The sequence below is a fragment of the Barbus barbus genome (genome assembly GCF_936440315.1).
Source record: "Barbus barbus genome assembly, chromosome: 30".
NCBI classification, from domain to species: Eukaryota; Metazoa; Chordata; class Actinopteri; order Cypriniformes; family Cyprinidae; genus Barbus; species Barbus barbus.
In genome coordinates, this window is record NC_136758.1 from 10,729,090 (window position 1) to 10,748,044 (window position 18,955).

At 36.3% G+C, this 18,955-nt stretch overlaps 2 protein-coding genes across 3 annotated transcripts in view; both read left to right on the forward strand.

Moving 5' to 3' along the window:
• Window positions 1-18,955, forward strand: part of LOC306850608 (dihydropyrimidinase-related protein 5-like) — a 618,334-nt gene that overhangs the window by 356,686 nt on the left and 242,693 nt on the right. The gene's annotated exons all lie outside the window — the stretch shown is intronic.
• On the forward strand, window positions 606-6,880 carry LOC306850495 (cysteine-rich protein 1-like). 2 transcript variants are annotated; one of them, XM_079386151.1, is made up of 5 exons: window positions 606-796; window positions 5,505-5,599; window positions 5,823-5,880; window positions 6,314-6,354; window positions 6,454-6,880. In XM_079386151.1, the coding sequence occupies exons 1-4, from the start codon at window positions 757-759 to the stop codon at window positions 6,352-6,354; spliced, it is 234 nt and encodes a 77-aa protein (XP_079242277.1). In that variant the 5' UTR covers window positions 606-756; the 3' UTR covers window positions 6,454-6,880. The 2 variants fall into 2 exon arrangements, with proteins under 2 accessions (XP_079242277.1, XP_079242278.1); XM_079386152.1 differs by having other exon boundaries at window positions 624-796; window positions 6,314-6,366; window positions 6,454-6,876.

Consider the following 18,955-nt stretch of genomic DNA (forward strand, 5'->3'; position numbering starts at 1 on the left):
TGCCATGGTGCATTTATCAATCCAAGGGTTGGGCTGAGACACACCTATCTTCTCAGGAAATGTTTGATCTGTCAAATACTGATGCTGTTTACTAAACGTAAATACACAGATACATTTACAACATCCACACACAAATAAGTTACTCAAAGACCTACACAAAGTTCTCTAGGTATGTGCAATGTGCCAGATTCATATTCATAAGCCAGCTGAGTTCAGGTACACATCTCTATGTCTGAAAACAAACTTCTCATTTTAAAAACACAAAGCAGTGATGACCAGAGTGTTTGGCACGTTACTGTTTGATGACATCAGACGGCCACCTACGTTCTACGTCATGTGGCTCTTTGATCTGTGAGTGAGTTTGGATCATATTTCTATCCCTTTCAAACAAGCAGAACTCAGCCTGCATCCAGTGCAAAAGGTTATTTACACAAACAATGAACCTCCAGTGTTTGTAAACTTGTCTGCAAACTAATTAAAACGCCAGAATACAAAACGGAAAAACCACAGAAAATGAGAACACGTAATGAAATAAAGCGCGTTCTCGTGTGCGCGCACCCCCGCTCTCTCTCTCTCTCTCTCTCTCTCTCTTCCCATCACCGTGTGCAAACTATTTCCACAGTACTATAAATAAGGCTGCGGAGTGTATGAGCGCAAACCAAAGGCGTGGCTGTGTGCAGGTGGACCGTTGCTGCTCTCCATCTCAACTTTCTTCAAGCAGGACTTTCTCCTCCGAGGAACTAAATCACCGCAAACATGCCTAAATGCCCAAAGTGCGAAAAGGAAGTTTACTTTGGTAAGACTCCTGTAAAATATTTCTATTTACATACATGCTACTTTTAACAAATAGGAAAAGAAAGTCAAAGTACACTATTATGCTGTTATACAATTTATTAATACTTCGATGTAAACAATATAAACTGGTTTGAATAAGCAACAGCAGGAGAATAACCAGGAAGGGAGCTTCAACTAATGCATGTGAGCGTATTTCCTGCTGGAAACTTTTGCAAAACAGCTTTTACACATAACTTGTGCAGGCAAGCACTTGCAGCAAGAAAACACTTGCATAACAAAAATACAGCAAAAAAAAACAAAAAACGTTTGCATTAGGATTAATGGAGAATTGCATTGCTGGGTTTAGAGTGGTTAGACTAAAGCTTATGTTTGCTTAGAAAAACTAAAAATATATATATCATACTATAAATGTGTATTTGACATTATTAATAATATTTATAATAATAAAGAAAGAATAAGAACATAAATAGCAGATGGGGCAGTACAGCAGTGACTAATAATGCAAATGATAATGCCAGTGCTTTACATTGTAAAGTAACCTGTTTGCATTGTGTATTCAGCCAAACTATTTAAATATTTTCAGTACCATGAAGGCAACAAGACAAGACGTGTCTTTAAAGAACTTTACTGTTTGGCTCATATTCAAGCAGAGAAACTGGTAAATATGTATGGAAAATAAAAATGAATATGTGTACATTTCTTAAGTTTCATTATGTTTTTGAGCAGAGCCTTAATTCATTCATAAGCATCTCCTTTGAGCCTTTCTCTTCACTGCAAGTCTGGGCTTGGGTTTTGTCCTTTCAGTTAACTGACCATCCATTCCACCACTCTTTTTTCTTCTTTCCTAACTTACTGTATATTCTTTGCCAATATAAACATGCCGGGAAGTTTTGGCAGGTTTCTATCATCAAGCGGCAGAGTTAGACTTTTGAATATCATATCTTCTCAGTATGTAAAGTTTTTTCTATTATTTACAGAACCTATATGCACATTTCCTCTGAATTAACAATAAAGATTCCATCATATGATCCTCATTCAGCATCTCACACCATGACTCATTCTGCTTTTGCTGTTATAGTGCTACTCTAAACCTGTATCTTTTGCATCATGCAAAACTGCCTCACGTGCCCAGTGCTGGTCTTATTTAATGTTCGAATGGAAGTAATCTAACAACCACAACCCCTCAGTGATGGAAAGAGAAAAAAAATCCACAACGAAGATATAAGATAGTATGGAAGCCCGTTTCCGCCAATGAATAAAAAATAAATTACATTTTTTAAAGGTAATTTTGACTTTTTATCTCGCAATTCTGACTTTTTTTCTCGCAATTCTGACTTTTTTTCTCAGAATTCTGAGATATAAACTCGCAATTCTGACTTTTTTTCTCGCAATTCTGACTTTTTTTCTCAGAATTCTGATATAAACTCGCAATTCTGACTTTTTTTCTCAGAATTCTGAGATATAAACTCGCAATTCTGACTTTTTTTCTCGCAATTCTGACTTTTTTTCTCAGAATTCGGGGATATAAACTCGCAATTCTGAGATATAAACTCGCAATTCAGAGATATAAACTCGCAATTCTGACTTTTTTCTCGCAATTCTGACTTTTTTTCTCAGAATTTCGGAGATATAAACTCGCAATTCTGAGATATAAACTCGCAATTTTGAGATATAAACTTGCAATTCGGAGATAAAAACTCGCAATTCTTTTTTTCTCCGAATTATGCCATTTTTTTTTCGCAATTCTGACTTTTTTTCTCAGAATTCTGACTTTTTTTCTCGCAATTGTGACTTTTTTTTCTCGCTATTCTGACTTTTTTTCTCGCAATTCTGACTTTTCTCAGAATTCTGACTTTTTTTCTCGCCATTCTAACTTTTTTTCTCAGAATTCTGACTTTTTTTCTCGTGGTTTTAATGGTGCGAGAAAGTCAGAGTTGTGAGATATAAACTCGCAATTGCGAGAAAAGAAGTCAGAATTCTGAGAAAAAAAGTCAGAATTGCGAGAATACAAATCAGAATTGCAAGAAAAAAAGTCAGAATTCTGAGAAAAAAAGTCAGAATTGCGAGAAAAAAAGTCAGAATTGCGAGTTTATATCTCAGAATTGCGAGAAAAAAAGTCTGAATTGTGAGATAAAAAGTCGCAATTACCTTGTTTTATTTTTTATTCATTGGCGGAAACGGGCTTCCATAAGATAGAGATTAGAATAATGGCATAATCAAAAATAACACAATTTTATGGTTTTGCCATGACTGCAAATAGAGAGTGGTTGTTCTTATTTGTAATTCCTTTTAAGCTTAAACAGATGTAAAAATACATTGTGTAATTTCTATCATCATTGGACTGATCTGCCAAAATAATGACCATTTCAAATATTTCCAAAGAACTTCTCCCAATCTTCTATTGGTCAGTTGAACAGATAGTCCCGCCCCAAACTTACACCATTGGTTCAATATTCAGTGTTGCTCTGTTGAGATGCTCAAACTAACAAAGCAATGTTTTAAGATAAAATTTTGCATAGTAATAATATTATTTACATATATATACATTTATGCATTTAGCAGACGTTTTTATCCAAAGCGACTTGTGTGTGTGTGTGTATATATACACACACACACACACACACACACACACACATATACACATGTGTATGTGTGTGTGTGTGTGTGTGTGTATATATATATATATGCATTGATATATACAGGGTGCGATTTGCACAAATCATATATATATAAAAGAGATATATATATATATATATATATAAAACTTACTTTTTGCAATGTTATGGGCCAAAAAACATGCCATTCAGAATAAATCAGCTACCAACTACAAATCTCTGTTGTAGATTTGACACCCAATAGTCAAAAGACTTTTTGTATTGATAAAGGCCATTAAGAGAGAGAGATTAGTGTGTCCTCTGTGTATTTGACTGAGGGAAGTTAAGTAATTACTGTCTTAGGTGTGGCTCAGATGATCAAACTATTTCTTGGCAGCATTGCAAGAGCCCAAACCCATTCTAGTGAATTCCTTTCTGCCTTGTTTTTCCTTTCAAAATGTTCTCTCTCACATGGACCATTGATTCTGCATCCAACTCTCCCAGCATGTCTGAATCATATGTTCACAGTCTAGTACTAAACAAAAGAGCTTCCTGTGTCATCCACCGTAGTGTGACGACTAGCTGCCTGAGCTGGGATGAGTATGACTCTTATTACAGCTGTTGTAAGCAATTATAGCAGCTCACAGTAGTCCATAACAATGGGAATAATGTAGTGTATGTGCTATCGGGCTTACTAGATAAACGATGAAGCATTATTTGGTGTCTGGGGTCTTTGCTAACACCTCATCATATTTTTTCAGATTTACGTCACAGATGGGAACTGTTAATCTGCCCTTTGTCCATCCTTTGCTTTCTGCATGCCAAAAAGCTAAAAACGAATCTTCTCTTGGAGCCATAACTCTGACATCTTTTAGAGTGGTCATGCTTTCAGCGTCTTTGGCGTCCATGAGATGTAGATGCTTGCCCAAAACCTCCCTCGTAAAAAGTACCTTCCCTACTGGAGACGCCCGAGCATGCATGACTTTGTCTTCCCTTCCCACTTCTTTTACGATGTTCATCGTGAGGGTTGTTTGGAGAAATCTTTCTGCTGAGGGCTGTAGATAAAGACTTCTTTATGGCCCTTTTATAAGAGAAGGGAGGGATGAATTCCTTTGGGAGTGCCCTGCATGTAGCGTCCACACCCACCCATGTTCACGCGGTCATGACTTTATCTGCGTTGAGTGGAGAAAACAATGATCTGACAAGATTTGCAGCGTGCTGGACTGTAGAGGCAGTTTGCCAGACTTGAGATTTCAGCTTAAGTTTTGTTGACATGAAAAGTTCATCATGGCTTTAATTAACTACATAATGGCTGAAAATCAGCTAATTTTCCCATGCATGATTGACTTTGTATTGCTCTGACTCCTTTATAAAAACAACTTAACAGCTAATGAGCGATCCTTTAGGTTCCAAGTTGTCTATGAGGTTATAAAAATGGCCCAGATGGAACTAAAAGTTTCTTTTTAGCCACTTTCCGCATAGATTTTTTGGAGGAAATCAGCTAAATGAAATTAATCATAGTAAAATGTGTTAAATTAGGCTCCTTTTCTCACTACACAAGTTCTTATATGTATTATTTAAGAATATTTATAAAAAATGTAAAGAGATAGTTCATCCCAAAAAGTTCATTTTAAGTTGGTCATTATTTACTCATCCTCATGTTGTTCCAAGCCTGCATGACTTTCTTTCTTCCTTCAAAATGCAAAAGAAGATATTTTGAAGAACTATTTTTGTCCATACAATGAAAGTCAGCGGGGTGCAAAACAGTACTGAACTTCATTTTCATTAAATATAATGGGGGGGGGGGGCTAATTTTTTACAAATTCAAAGCACATTTTTTGTGTTCAACTGAAAAAAGTTAGATTCTGAACAACATGAGGGTAAGTAATTGAAGATAAAATAATCACTTGAGGTGAACTGTCCCTTTAAATTTTTAATTAATATTGAAATATTGTGGCTAAGAATTGACAAAAGTGCATAAAAAAAATACTAAATAAATGGGAAATGTTATGAATAATGGGCACTGCAATTCTGCATTAATCAATCCATGTTGGCATATTTATATGTGGTTTTCATATCTATTTGAATTAATGATAATTATCATTGATGTTTCAGCTGAGAGAGTGTCGTCACTTGGCAAAGACTGGCATAGACCCTGTTTGAAGTGTGAGAAATGCAACAAGACCCTGTCGGCTGGCTCACATGCAGAGGTAAGTCACAGAAATACACACGGCCTGCCAACATCTTACTGGGACAGAGCACAGATTAATTTACTAGGCAGACGTAATGGAGTCCAGTTAACTTTTTACCTTACATAAACACTTCAGGGGGTTAGTCTGTCAGAGTAATATTTCTTGAGGAAGGTCTTGCATAATAGCCCCTGTTCAAGTCCATTAATGTACTGTGAACTGACTAATATGTTTCACCCCACAGCATGATGGGAAGCCCTATTGTAACAACCCATGCTACGCAGCACTCTTTGGACCCAAAGGTAAAGTTTCTCCAATTTACTGTGCTGTAGGGTTACTGTTCAACTAGACCACCACATGTCATTGATTATTGCTGCAGCTCATAAACACATAGACTGACTGCTGTGGGACAGTACTTGACCACTATAAAATGGGTTTCTCACTCATCCAGAGAATTTATTCAAATGTCTTAATTATCCAGTGGCACTTAATCTAAATATCTTACTGTCAGCTGTTATATAATTGAATTTTGCATCAATGTTACACATATTTTTGACAGTCAAGATTGTTAAGCATGCTAAGCTAACACATTCAGTGCAAGTTACTTCAAAAAAATTATGTCAAAACATTAAATTTCATGCCATATGGTCAAATGGACATGGCAATGCTGTGTTTTCTATTTAAAACCAACAATGACAGTCATATTATAAGTAATTCTCTTTCTTTTTTCCTCAGGTTTTGGACGTGGCGGCACTGAGAGCCACACATTCAAATAGGTCATTGCACAAGTAAATTCACCATATAAAAATGATCCATTTTACCTTCACTTACAGTAGATGGCATGCACTAACTGTATTTTTCTTTTCTATTTACAGGTTTACACACTCTATAAGCTTGTTTTAGAGGCCACTATTTTTAGCCACATATTGTTAAACCAAAGACAAAATGACCAAACCATGCAATGTTATAGAAAGTACTAATTTGTATAATCTGTTTTTAAAATGTTGACTGCTATAGCAGCACACAATGATGATTCATTAGGGACTCTAGTCAAAGACCCTTTTATAATTAAACTGAACATTTTATACATTAAATGTATGATTTAAACCTCCCTCTGCTTGTCCTTCATACTTCTTTCTCATATATGAATTAATAAAATGTACTAAATCTTTATGCTAAATCTAAGAAATCGTGACTAGGGATGTGTTTTCTTGTTGCTAAAGAAGTACCATTCTTTTGTTGGCGAGTGTTGTTATATAAACTACAGCAGTGCTGTAGTGCAATAAATCATTAACCAGATGAACAATCTATTATGATACAATTTAAACTCATTTATACTGCCAAAGATTTTCAAAATGATCTGACAATTCATTTGTTTTCTTGTGTCTAATAATGAACACTATTCAGAGGAAACGGCTTTAATATGAACTATATCAGTGCTTAATTGCTCATCATGTAATCAACAAGAACTATCAATGATTCAAACTCACTGTGACTGCCACCGCTTTTATTTCCATTCGTCATTCTCTATACACATCATAAAGAATAGTGAAATCGCTCCATAAATTCTCTGTCCTATTTTGCCTGCAATCAGGCAGCGGTGACACTTTGTTTTTATACTCCAATTGAACAAAGTTGCACATTATTGGGAGTTTGTTGACATGTAGGTGGAAAGTTACTTACAGTTATTAGAATGTCTAAAGTGGACTATCGAAATAAAGTGCAACCGAGACCGGTGATTCAGTCTTCACTCCTATTAGTTGTCACATCCAAAAGTCACTCTGCAGTTGATTAAAGTTAAGCATTTTTCAACTCTGTTGTGTCGCTGGACACGTCTACATCCTGGCTGCATCCAAAATCGCATACTACCCTACTACATAGTAGGCGAAACCAGTATGTGACAAATGAAGTATGTCCGAATTCACAGTATTCATAAAAGAGTGGGTAATAATTACCCAGATGACTTACAACTTCCAGCAAGATTCTGAGGCGTGCATACCATGGACAATTTACTATCTCAGAAAGCCACGGGAGAGGATTTGTGAATGGCAGTGAAGTGATGCAACTGATGCTGGTAGGTCACATGACATTGACAACATGGTGATTGTAGTGGGTCCACATTACATTCATACTACATAGAACATACTTTTCAGGGGTCACAAAGTAATTACTAATTCAAAATAAGTACGTACTCGGACACACACCCTGTCTCCAATACTCAATGTCACTTGTGTTGCTGGAAATTGACAACTCCATTGCAATGAATGGGATCATGTCACTTTGCCACTGCACGTTACTAGAGTTAATGTGAGAAATATTCCATGTGGAGAAGAAAAAAGCTTTTTTTTGGCACTTGGCGAGTGTTCATTTTAAACCCTGTGCCTCACTAAGAAACAAAATGGCTCCTTCAAAGAACAATTTCCACTTTTAGAGAAGGTGAAGCCAACAGATGTTGAGCTTTATACTGAAAAGCTAATTATTACTTGCATGGTTCCAGATTCCAGAAGCATGAATCAGATATGAGTAGGCAGCGTTAATTTTGAGTAATGCCACAGAGCACAACCAAAAAACTGCAGATTAGGAAACAACCTGCCAGAGGGATTAATTGGTAACTATTGATTCAAACAGTTTATTTAGAATACCCTTATATGGTAACATACCAGAATGAACACATGCTGAATCCCACATACATTTCGAGGCGACTGTTTCAAAAGGGAGAGTCACTTCCACTCTGTGTCTATTTGACACGAGTGCCTGCCTACACCCCTTGAACTCCTTCTCACCACCCAACACAGAACGGCTGCCGGCGGGTCAGTGGACAGCGGTTACTATCGTAACAGACACAAACAAGACCCAACAGTGACTTGGCCAACGCTCAGCCCGGCTCTGTCTCTAGCATTTGCCCCTGAACAAAGATCCTTTATCATGGTGAGATCTGGAGCGAAAGAATGAGACCGACAGAAAGGGTTGTTCCCCGGCTTGCTATTTAAAATATTTTTCAAAGAAAGAAGTACTGAGCACACACATAATGAAATGCGACTATTTTTATAGCAATATAATTGAGATCACGCAGGTGTACGGCTTCCACCCCCTCACGCTTGCAGCTTTCTCACACAGGAAGGATATTTCTGACTGAATCAAGGCATTGTTTGTAATTTCAGATGCAATAATAACAGAACGGAAACTTCTGTGGATCTTCCGCCAGTGATGAACCTGAGTAATCATACTCAAATACAGAAACTGCCAAGCAATCTAAATTTGCATGGCCTCATCCTCTTTGTTTAAAGTGGGAAAGGGTCTCAATCTCTCATTTTCTTCACTCTGCAGAGTTGCAACGGCAGTAGACTTTCCTTCAACAGTTTTATGACAGGATATTTGTCAAGCTCCCGCTGACGTTAAATGGGCAAGTTATACAATGCTACGGACCAAAGGGGATTATTACATTTGCCCAAGAATAACACAGTAGTTTTATGTGTTTTTAAGATGCTCAGAGTCATTGAGTTACAGGATTCACATAAAGTTTGTAGCCAACTACATGGTACAAGTAATGGTACATACCATTTCCAGCACATTCCAGCTTATCCGCTCTATTTTAAAAATGACATTTTTATCACTGCACTACTTGTTTTTATTTTAGATTCTCAAATGGACCTTTTAACAAAGTTTTTTCCTACAAATGTCTTTTCAGTTACAGAGTTTTCCATGTAAGAAATGAAACCTGTTTAGACAGTCTAAAAAGATTTGTAGCACAACTTGAAGCATAAAACTCCCAAGTGACTTGCTGCAGAACATGGTAGACTATTTGTAATAAGGTGAGTTGGTCTGCTCTGCACAGATTATTCTAATGGTTTGAGGCACCATATGGTTGTAGTATAAAATAAAAAATGAATAAAAAACAAATAAAAAGTGGATTTTTTACTTTTACTTTTATTACATGAAAACATGAAAAATATGTCTTTAAGCAACTAAAACTACTAAAAAACGTACACGCGCTGTAGTAGCGTAGTTTCCTTCATGGCGTAGCTACACTGAAGTAGGCCTACTGTATGCAGTTTCCCGGGGAATCCGTCCCGACGGCTATAAAATGCAGTCTCACCACAGTCGAGATATGGTAAAAACATAGTTTAGAAGACATATTTCGAAGTACATGAACATTAATTCAGTTTTGTTCACTTCATATAGGCTAACGTTCATCGTTCATATAGGCTAACGTTCAATCAACTGCAACTATTTTTACATTTTCTAAATACCTGGGCGCGTTCGTCGACGTGATGCGTTCTGTGTGTGACAAAGCGAACGTTCCAAATTCATTCGTCCAGTTCTCGGAAGAAGCACAATATAACGGAGACTCGATGCTACGCGATGCAATAGCTCCCATAGGGAAATAACCAGAAGAATAACGTGCAGTAAACAGTAACTGTTTGCACCACAAACTGGTGTTTTACCAGATCTCATGAAAGTTCATATCAACACGAGTTTCTGTTTCTATTTGGCGTGCTTATACAGAGATATTAGCGTGATACGTAGCTGTTAGGATTAGAGGTGTTTGGTAGGTGTGTATTAAATGTATGCGCGAATATTGTGCATTATATGCACGCAAAAGTCAATTTCTGCGTATAAAGAGCATGCCAAATAGAAACTGAAAAACGTGTCAGTGATACGCATTTTCATAAGACCAGTCTCTTACACTCATGTAAACATATTGAATATATTGGCTGTTTTAGCCAAAAATCACAAGTCTGATTAATTGTAAAAAATAATAACAAACCTCTCAACAAAGCGCATGAGTGAATAGTATCATGTCAAAGTTTAATATTTGTTTGCGTAATGATGTTAGCAATAGCAAAGATGTTAGCACAACTAATTAAAAAGTATAAGAGATATATCTAGGGATCATGAGAATGAGGTTATGCAGTTAAATCTTAATCACTGATAGTAATGATTCAAGGCCTGAATTATTATTGTGATTATTTTCATTGTGCAGAGTTCCAAGAAGCTGTAACAAAAGCAGTACTTCATTAAACATGGAATTAATTTTCCAAAAAGTTCTCCAAATAAATCTTTCAAGTGCATAAATTTGTCCAAGAAAGTGTAACAGAGTTCTATTCATAGTAAACAGTCCTGCCAGAATGTGACATGAGGGAGAAGCTGTGGTTTGCCATTGAATCTGCTCCTCTTCTCTTCTGGCAGTACGTAATATTTGTTGAATTATATTTTCTGTCCCGTCGGTCCCATCTCATTCTATCCACCCTCACTCACTCACTGGTCTGTCCTCACAAATGGCAAAGCAAGGCTGGAAGCAATCTGCTGTGATGAGCTGCACATTTATTATCAGTGTACACAGTACACTGCTGGTTTTTGTTTTTGTTTTGTTTTTTTAAACAAAATTGTAGCCATTAAACAACAGTGTCATTTATTCAGATTGCATTTTTATATAGGTCTAAATGAAAATCATGGTTTTCAGTTTAAACTTGTTTTGTTCGGTTTGAACAAAATTACTGTGGCTTTTAATAATTTTTAGTACATAACAGGCTACTACATAGTATGTAAAACTAAATTAAACATTGACTTGCAAAAATATTTTTAATTTAATCTTAAATCCAACAAATTATTATATTGACCCTACATTTTCCAGACGCTTTTTCACATTTTCACAGTTACATTTTTTAAAGTTCAGTTCTTCTGCTTTCCCTGGGGTTCAAACCCATTACCTAAAGGAAAGTAGAATTTTGGTTTATGCTTACAGAAATTATATATCAAAGTATATTTATATGGTCTTTATAATAAATACAATTCATACAAATAATTTTTTTTGTCTTTTAGGAAAATAAATGACAGGTTTAAATAAAATGATAAATACAATTTAAAAATCTGTAAATACAAATACATTTGGCTGTTACAAATTGAAGTAGCCTATTGTTAAGTTATTTTGCATTTTAATTTCATTTTGTATAAAAATATCTTAACTTTTGGCAGTTTGGTGAATAATAAATGAAAAGAGCTGTTAAAAAATGTGGTCGTCATGGACTCTTTCACATTTCGAGGATGATAGTTGTTAAATGTCTATAGTGGTGAATGGAAAATACAACATGTAATTTTTGCATGTTCCTGTTCATCAAGAGAAAAAATATCTAGTGTTTTATATAGTGTTTTTAGGACTTTGCAAAAAATATTGTCCGATTGATTATGTTGGTCATAAGAGAGAAATCTTAGGCCCGGTTTCACAGACAAGGCTTAGACTTAAGCCAGGATTAGGCCATTGTTCAATTACGACATTTAAGTAATTTTTATAAACATGCTTAGAAAAAAACATTACCGGGGTGCATCTTGAGACAAAACAAAGGCACTGATATATTTTAAGATCAATCAGTGCAAGTTTCTTTCAGTTGAAACAGCTAAGACTTATATTTTAGTCTAAGACTAGGCTTAAGCCTCGTCTGTGAAACCGGGGTTAAGAGTCAAATTTCTATGTCACTCCCCCAGCCGTTTTATTATAAACACACATGCAGCAGCATTAACTAGTTTTCTGTAGTTTAATGGCAAGGTAATAAAACACAAAGCACAGTTTTATAAATGTACATTATATATTTTTAAAAGTGCCATAGAATGGAAAACTGTCTTTACCTTTGCATAGGTGAATAATAAGAGTTCTGTACATGGAAACGACATACCTTGAGCCTCAGACACCATTGTTTCCTCCTCCTTATGTAAATCTCGTGAATAAAAAAGACCACTGAAAAATAGGCGAATCAGAACATAACACCGACTGTTACGTAACCGTAGGCATAACTAATAGTTACGCCCCCAATATTTGCATATACCCGCCCATGTTCCAGGCCATCCGCCAGCCGAACCATCAGAAGTTCTGCAGGTATTGTGAAGAAATACGAGCGAGGACAACAGCGAAAATGGCAGATCATGGAAATAAATGTAATGTTCCAGGCTGTGCAGGGGATGTGAAGTGCAGGGATGGGATGGTGTCTGTATTCAGAAAGGCACGGAAAACAAAAAACTAAAGGGACATGGTTAGCTCCTTGCTAGCGGTAGCCTGTTACAGTACATAAGATTTCACTTACCACATAAACAGAGTAAGGAGAGATGCCTGCGAATGATTTACAGATCCTGAGCATCACTGACAAGCATCTTATCTTGTAAAATGTGTGGTAAGTACTGCCGCTCCATAATATAAATGGAGTATGTGCGATCTCGAAATTGAAAGTAAAACGCAATCATGCATTCCAAAGCGGTTTCAATGCCCCGCATATTAATAATGGCCCCCTGACGCCTGCATTTTATTTACAGAATAATTACCCAACGATATAACTGTGCAAGAAAGTATTGAAATAGATATATTTTCCCTGTGTTTCCTTTCTGTGAGCTACTGAAATGAGCAGCCAATCAGAGCAGAGCTCAACATTGAGCAGCACCATGAAACAGCCAATCAGAGCAGAACTCAACATTATTATTCATGACCCTGCCAAATAAGCCAATAACAGACCGTTTCATTCCGGGGAGAAATTTTAGGGTTGTAAATCGACATGTAAAACTGTTTCTGGAGATTTTTTTCCCTTACCTGAGCCACATAACTTCTATGTAGATATCAGAGAACAATTTAAAATATTGCATCAATGCATTCTATGGCACCTTTAAAAGTAAAATAATTGTAAAACTTTTGATAGAGTTATGGTGTTAATAAATGTGGAAATGTGTCATCACAGTCTGTGAAAAGGGTCCATTAGACTGGAAGAGATCGATTCAAGTGCATTGCATTGTGGGATACAGTATACTATAGTATGATCTGGTGTATACTACACAGTTTGGTGTATCTATATAGAAAACTCTCATACGCAATGGCCTGGTTTCACAGACAGAGTTTAGTCTAAACCAGGATTAGGCAATAGTTCAATTAGGACATTAAAGTAGTTTTTAGAAACATGCCTTAGAAAAAAAACAATACCGGTGTGCATGTTTAGACAAAACAATGGCACTGACATATTTTAAGATCAGCTAGTGCAAGTTTCTTTCAATTGAAACAGCTCAGATTTACATTTTAGTCTGGGATTAGGCCTAAGCCATGTTTGTGAAAATGAGGGAATATGTATATTACAGAAACCATACGGAAGATAGCAGAGAAAGTCAGAACTGCTCCACTGCAGGCCGCCCATTGTCTTTTACACAGTCCGTCTAGTAAGAAGGTGATAAAACAAGATGGTATCCGGTGCAAATTACACTATAATTATGGGTCTAGTTGTAAATATAAATGGGATTTAACTGTAAGGCTTTGCCTCTGGTTCACTACCTTCTGAGATTTCCCTCCCAAGATGCAATGTGTCTGTTAAGGTAATTACTAAGAGAGGTTACTCTGCGACCACAAAATGTGTACACACACACACACACACACAAAACTGATTATCACTCAGTGGATATTTTTTTTGTTGTGTATCATTGCATAGCTTCATTTTAATAATAATAGTGAACATGATATTTTCTGGTCATAGGTGGAGGAATCTTATAAATCTGTCAAAAATGAATGTATTTTACTTACAGTAAATAAAGATTATTTTTATGTAGGGACATTGAGTTTTTTTTTTATTTGTTTTTTTTTTTCTTATATTGTAACATTATAAATCAAAGCATTTCTCCCCCAGTTTGCATAACAGCCATGCAAGAAAAGTTTTTTTTATACATATTATTATTATTATTTTATTTATTTTTATGACAGGCATCTTGATATATGTGAAAATTTTACTTTTGATTGATCTTGGAAAGAGAACATTATTATTATATTATTTATGCATTGTATTTATGCATTTTAAAGCATTATATTTGCTGTACTTTAATATAGTCTGATTTCTATAAAAAATATATACACTGAACAAAATTATTAACGCAACACTTTTGTTTTTGCCCCCATTTTTCATGAGCTGAACTCAAAGATCTAAAACTTTTTCTATGTACACAAAAGGTCTATTTCGCTCAAATATTGTTCACAAATCTGTCTAAATCTGTGTTAATGAGCACTTCTCCTTTGCCGAGATAATCCATCCACCTCACAGGTGTGGCATATCAAGATAGACAGCATGATTATTGCACAGGTGTGCCTTAGGCTGGCCACAATAAAAGGCCACTCTAAAATGTGCAGTTTTACTGTATTGGGGGGGTCTGAAAACCAGTCAGTATCTGGTGTGACCACCATTTGCCTCACGCAGTGCAACACATCTCCTTCGCATAGAGTTGATCAGGAAAGAAACTTAAACTTAAACATCTATTTTCCAAACATGGGGCCGTGCATTATCATGCTGCAACATGAGGTGATGGTCGTGGATGAATGGCACAACAATGGGCCTCAGGATCTCATCCCGGTATCTCTGTGCATTCAAAATGCCATCAATAAAATGCACCTGTGTTCATTGTCCATAACATACGCCTGCCCATACCATAACCCCACCGCAACCATGGGCCACTCGATCCACAACGTTGACATCAGCAAACCGCTCACCCACATGATGCCATACACGCTGTCTGCCATCTGCCCTGTGCAGTGAAAACCGGGATTCATCCGTGAAGAGAACACCTCTCCAAAGTGCCAGACGCCATCGAATGTGAGCATTTGCCCACTCAAGTCGGTTACGATGATGAACTGCAGTCAGGTTGAGACCCCATTGAGGACGACGAGCATGCAGATGAGCTTCCCTGAGACGGTTTCTGACAGTTTGTGCAGAAATTCTTTGGTTATGCAAAGCGATTGTTGCAGCAGCTGTCTGGGTGGCTGGTCTCAGACGATCTTGGAGGTGAAGATGCTGGATGTGGAGGTCCTGGGCTGATGTGGTCTGCGGTTGTGAGGCCAGTTGGATGTACTGCCAAATTCTCTGAAATGCCTTTGGAGACAGCTTATGGTAGAGAAATGAACATTAAATTCACGGGCAACAGCTCTGGTGGACATTCCTGCAGTCAGCATGCCAATTGCACGCTCCCTCAAAACTTGCAACATCTGTGGCATTGTGCTGTCTGATAAAACTGCACATTTTAGAGTGGCCTTTTATTGTGGCCAGTCTAAGGCACACGTGTGCAATAATCATGCTGCCTAATCAGCATCTTGATATATCCTGTGAGGTGGATGGATTATTTCGGCAAAGGAGAAGTGCTCCCTAACACAGATTTAGACAGATTTGTGAACAACATTTGAGCGAAATAGGCCTTTTGTGTACATAGAAAAAGTCTTAGATCTTTTAGTTTAGCGCATGAAAAATGGGGGCAAAAACAAAAGTGTTGCGTTTATAATTTTGTTCAGTGTATATAGTAAGTTAATATAATGTAATGTAAATAATAGATTTACTACTGAAAATGAAATCAAATACTACTTCAAAAATCAAATAAGTTGTAAATCGCTCAATCAGTCAGTCAATCTAAATGGTTATAAATTTTAATGTTTTTCTCTCTGATTTTAGCCTCAAATGTGATCTGAACACATTTTCGTGAGGTTCACCCAGTCAAACATCTGTTAAGTGAATCTGTATCAAGTTCTTTATATAACGCATACATTTCAAACGTGATTCCACAACTTTACAGTAAATCACAGGGCCACTAAATCTTAAACCTGTAAACATCTCTCCTGTATTACTGCTCCTATCGCCCAGAGGGGCATCAGGCTTTCCATTGATGAATGAACAAACCTATCACATCTGTTACAAACGGCCCGGTGGAATTTCCTCCAAACACACTTTACTGGTTTTCATTGCAGATTGTGCAAACGCAGTCCTTTGTGTGTCCTTCTAGAAGACAAAACAGATCCCCTCTGATCTCTGATTGCTTCCATATGTTGTCTAAGACTGTAAAAAAATACAATGTTCTCTCAACAGAGATTATGTTGGCCATTTTATCTCAGCATATCTTCCAAGTGGGAGGAAAAGGGAGTGAGAATGTGCACGAAACCACCTCGTCTGTTCTCTTCTGTCTCTCCCAAAATCCCCTGCAGCCCTGAATCCACAGCAACAGTCAACACACTTCTCATCACTTCATCAGCAGACCACAGTACGTGGTAGATGTGTGATTGGTGGATCTGCTCGGTGTGCAGATGCGCTCAACAATTCTTTGTCAAGACAAATCGTTTAGTTTTGGAGTCAAAGTTTGTTCTGACATTTGTAGTTTGCATATGCTTGCATAGTTAAATACAACAAAGAAACGCAGGCCTAGTCTTTCATTTGAATGCGTAAAAGGACATTTGTTAGTGTTACTCTGAATTGTTTGCACATATTTAGCTAGATGAATCTTTATTTGTTTATCGGAAAGTTCTGGGCAAAATTACATAATTAGTTTCCATCTGCATGGATGCTAAAAACAGAAACATAACTGCATTGCAAGAGCTCATGATTATTTGGCAGATGTTGGCGCCACCCAATGGCAGGAAAAATAAATAAATGTTGACCGTTGTTTCGTTTTATTTGATTACTAGCATTATAATATTGGTCAAATATTGTATACGTAAATGTAGATTGTTTAAGTGTAGTCCCTCCTCATAAATTAATGAAGCCTTTACAAAAATGAAGTCAAAAAACAAGAAAATTGTTTCATTTTGTTGTATTATGCAATTTGTAACAGAAAAGCTTCCCCCTCGTGTTTTATTTTTCTATTATTTATTACTTTGTCCGCTTAATTTTATTGACCGTTTCTGTACTTTATTCATTTTTGTCTTGAATTTGATCCGATTTTCACGTGCTGAATGCCAGTTTCTAGTTGTTAACTGACATCTGTGCCGTTTTACATATTCATTTGATAAAATAAAGAGTCAAATGCTTGTTTAGACAGTTTAGCGCATCATTAAAACCTGTCATTTGATTTGTAAAATTAGCAAAAAAATAAAAATAAATCACTCTTGCTTATTTCTGTCAAGAAATTATTTTAATGACCCAACGATTTGGACACACACGCATATAAATTTATAAGACTTCTAATCTACAGATTTTCATTTCACTGTAGCTTTTCTAAAATACTGAAGACAACAATGCCACCGTGTGGACATTCAGTATGGTCCATTCAACTTATGAAAAAAAAAATATATTTTTATTATTATTTTTATTGTTCCTCTAGCCATCATTTGAGCAATTAAAACACTCATCCTCCCCAAATACTGTTACAAATATGGTCATGTTTGTGTTTTCTTATTTATTATTCTAAAACATGATAAAAACACAACTGAAACACAAGCTTTACTGTAGTAAAAAGCACTTCAGAGTTCTTTCCTCAGCCATCATTAGTGTACAAGCCCCTATGAAAATAGCATAGAAAGTGTGCATACAGTTTTAGAAGCCTTTTTCATATTTTATATTCCTCTACAGAAGAATTTCCCTTGGCTTAATGAAAGACAGAAACGGGAGGTGCACTCTTACGACATTCTCCAAATTAATTTCAATATTCATAACAACAACAAGAATAACAAAAAGCATGGCTAAATCATTGACAAATGCCCGTATCTTCATATTAGAGCAAATCAGTCTTTTCACATATATGAACAAGTATTTATAATATATATATATTTTTTTTTTTTAAATAAAAAAGACATTAAAAAGTCTAGGAAGCTTCTTTTTCTCACTTGGCTTTGAGTTTGAAACAGTTTTGAATATTGGTGCATGAACTACACACAATCACGCATGCACACCCATGCAAATAAACACAAACACACGCTGCATAGAAGACTGTGTTATTAGCAATAATCTGAGCCGTTACTGTTGGCTGTGAATCCCCCGTGTGCCTATCCTTTAAAAGAAGACTTTGTTGTCATGGAGACAAAGCCAAGTGCTTAAGTGTTTGGCCAGTAGAGAGAGAAAGAAACCCGAGCCGCTTGCAACTGCCCTTAAACCCACCAACCATCACATCTCACATTTGTTCTTACACTAAAATCTAAGTTGATTATCTAATACTTTTGTTCAAAGATGCTAAAAAAAAATTGGAGTGGGAGGGAACTCCAAAGTCCCACTATTGCTATTGCACTTATAATCATGCTTTCAGCAAATATATGTAATCTTCACTTAAACACAGGTAGCAAATGTCTAAAACTAAGTCAAATGAGAAAAAGAACTGCACCCCTTCCCTCTCCCCGAAAAAACATCATAATTATAATAAAACCGTACAAAGCTAATAGTAACAGTAATAACAATAAATGATATATCAAGCACAACCATTATAATCTGCAGAGTATAAAAAACAACTTTTGTAAAAGTGATTGTCATGTAAAGATAGAAAGTGTCAAAAACATTGAAGGCATCAGCGAGGTCACCGTTTTAATGAAAGGAAGAGTTCATTCAAAATTGAAAATGCTGGTATCATTTACTCAGGCTCATGTCTTTCCAAAACAGTAAACAGACTTTTCTATATGATGAA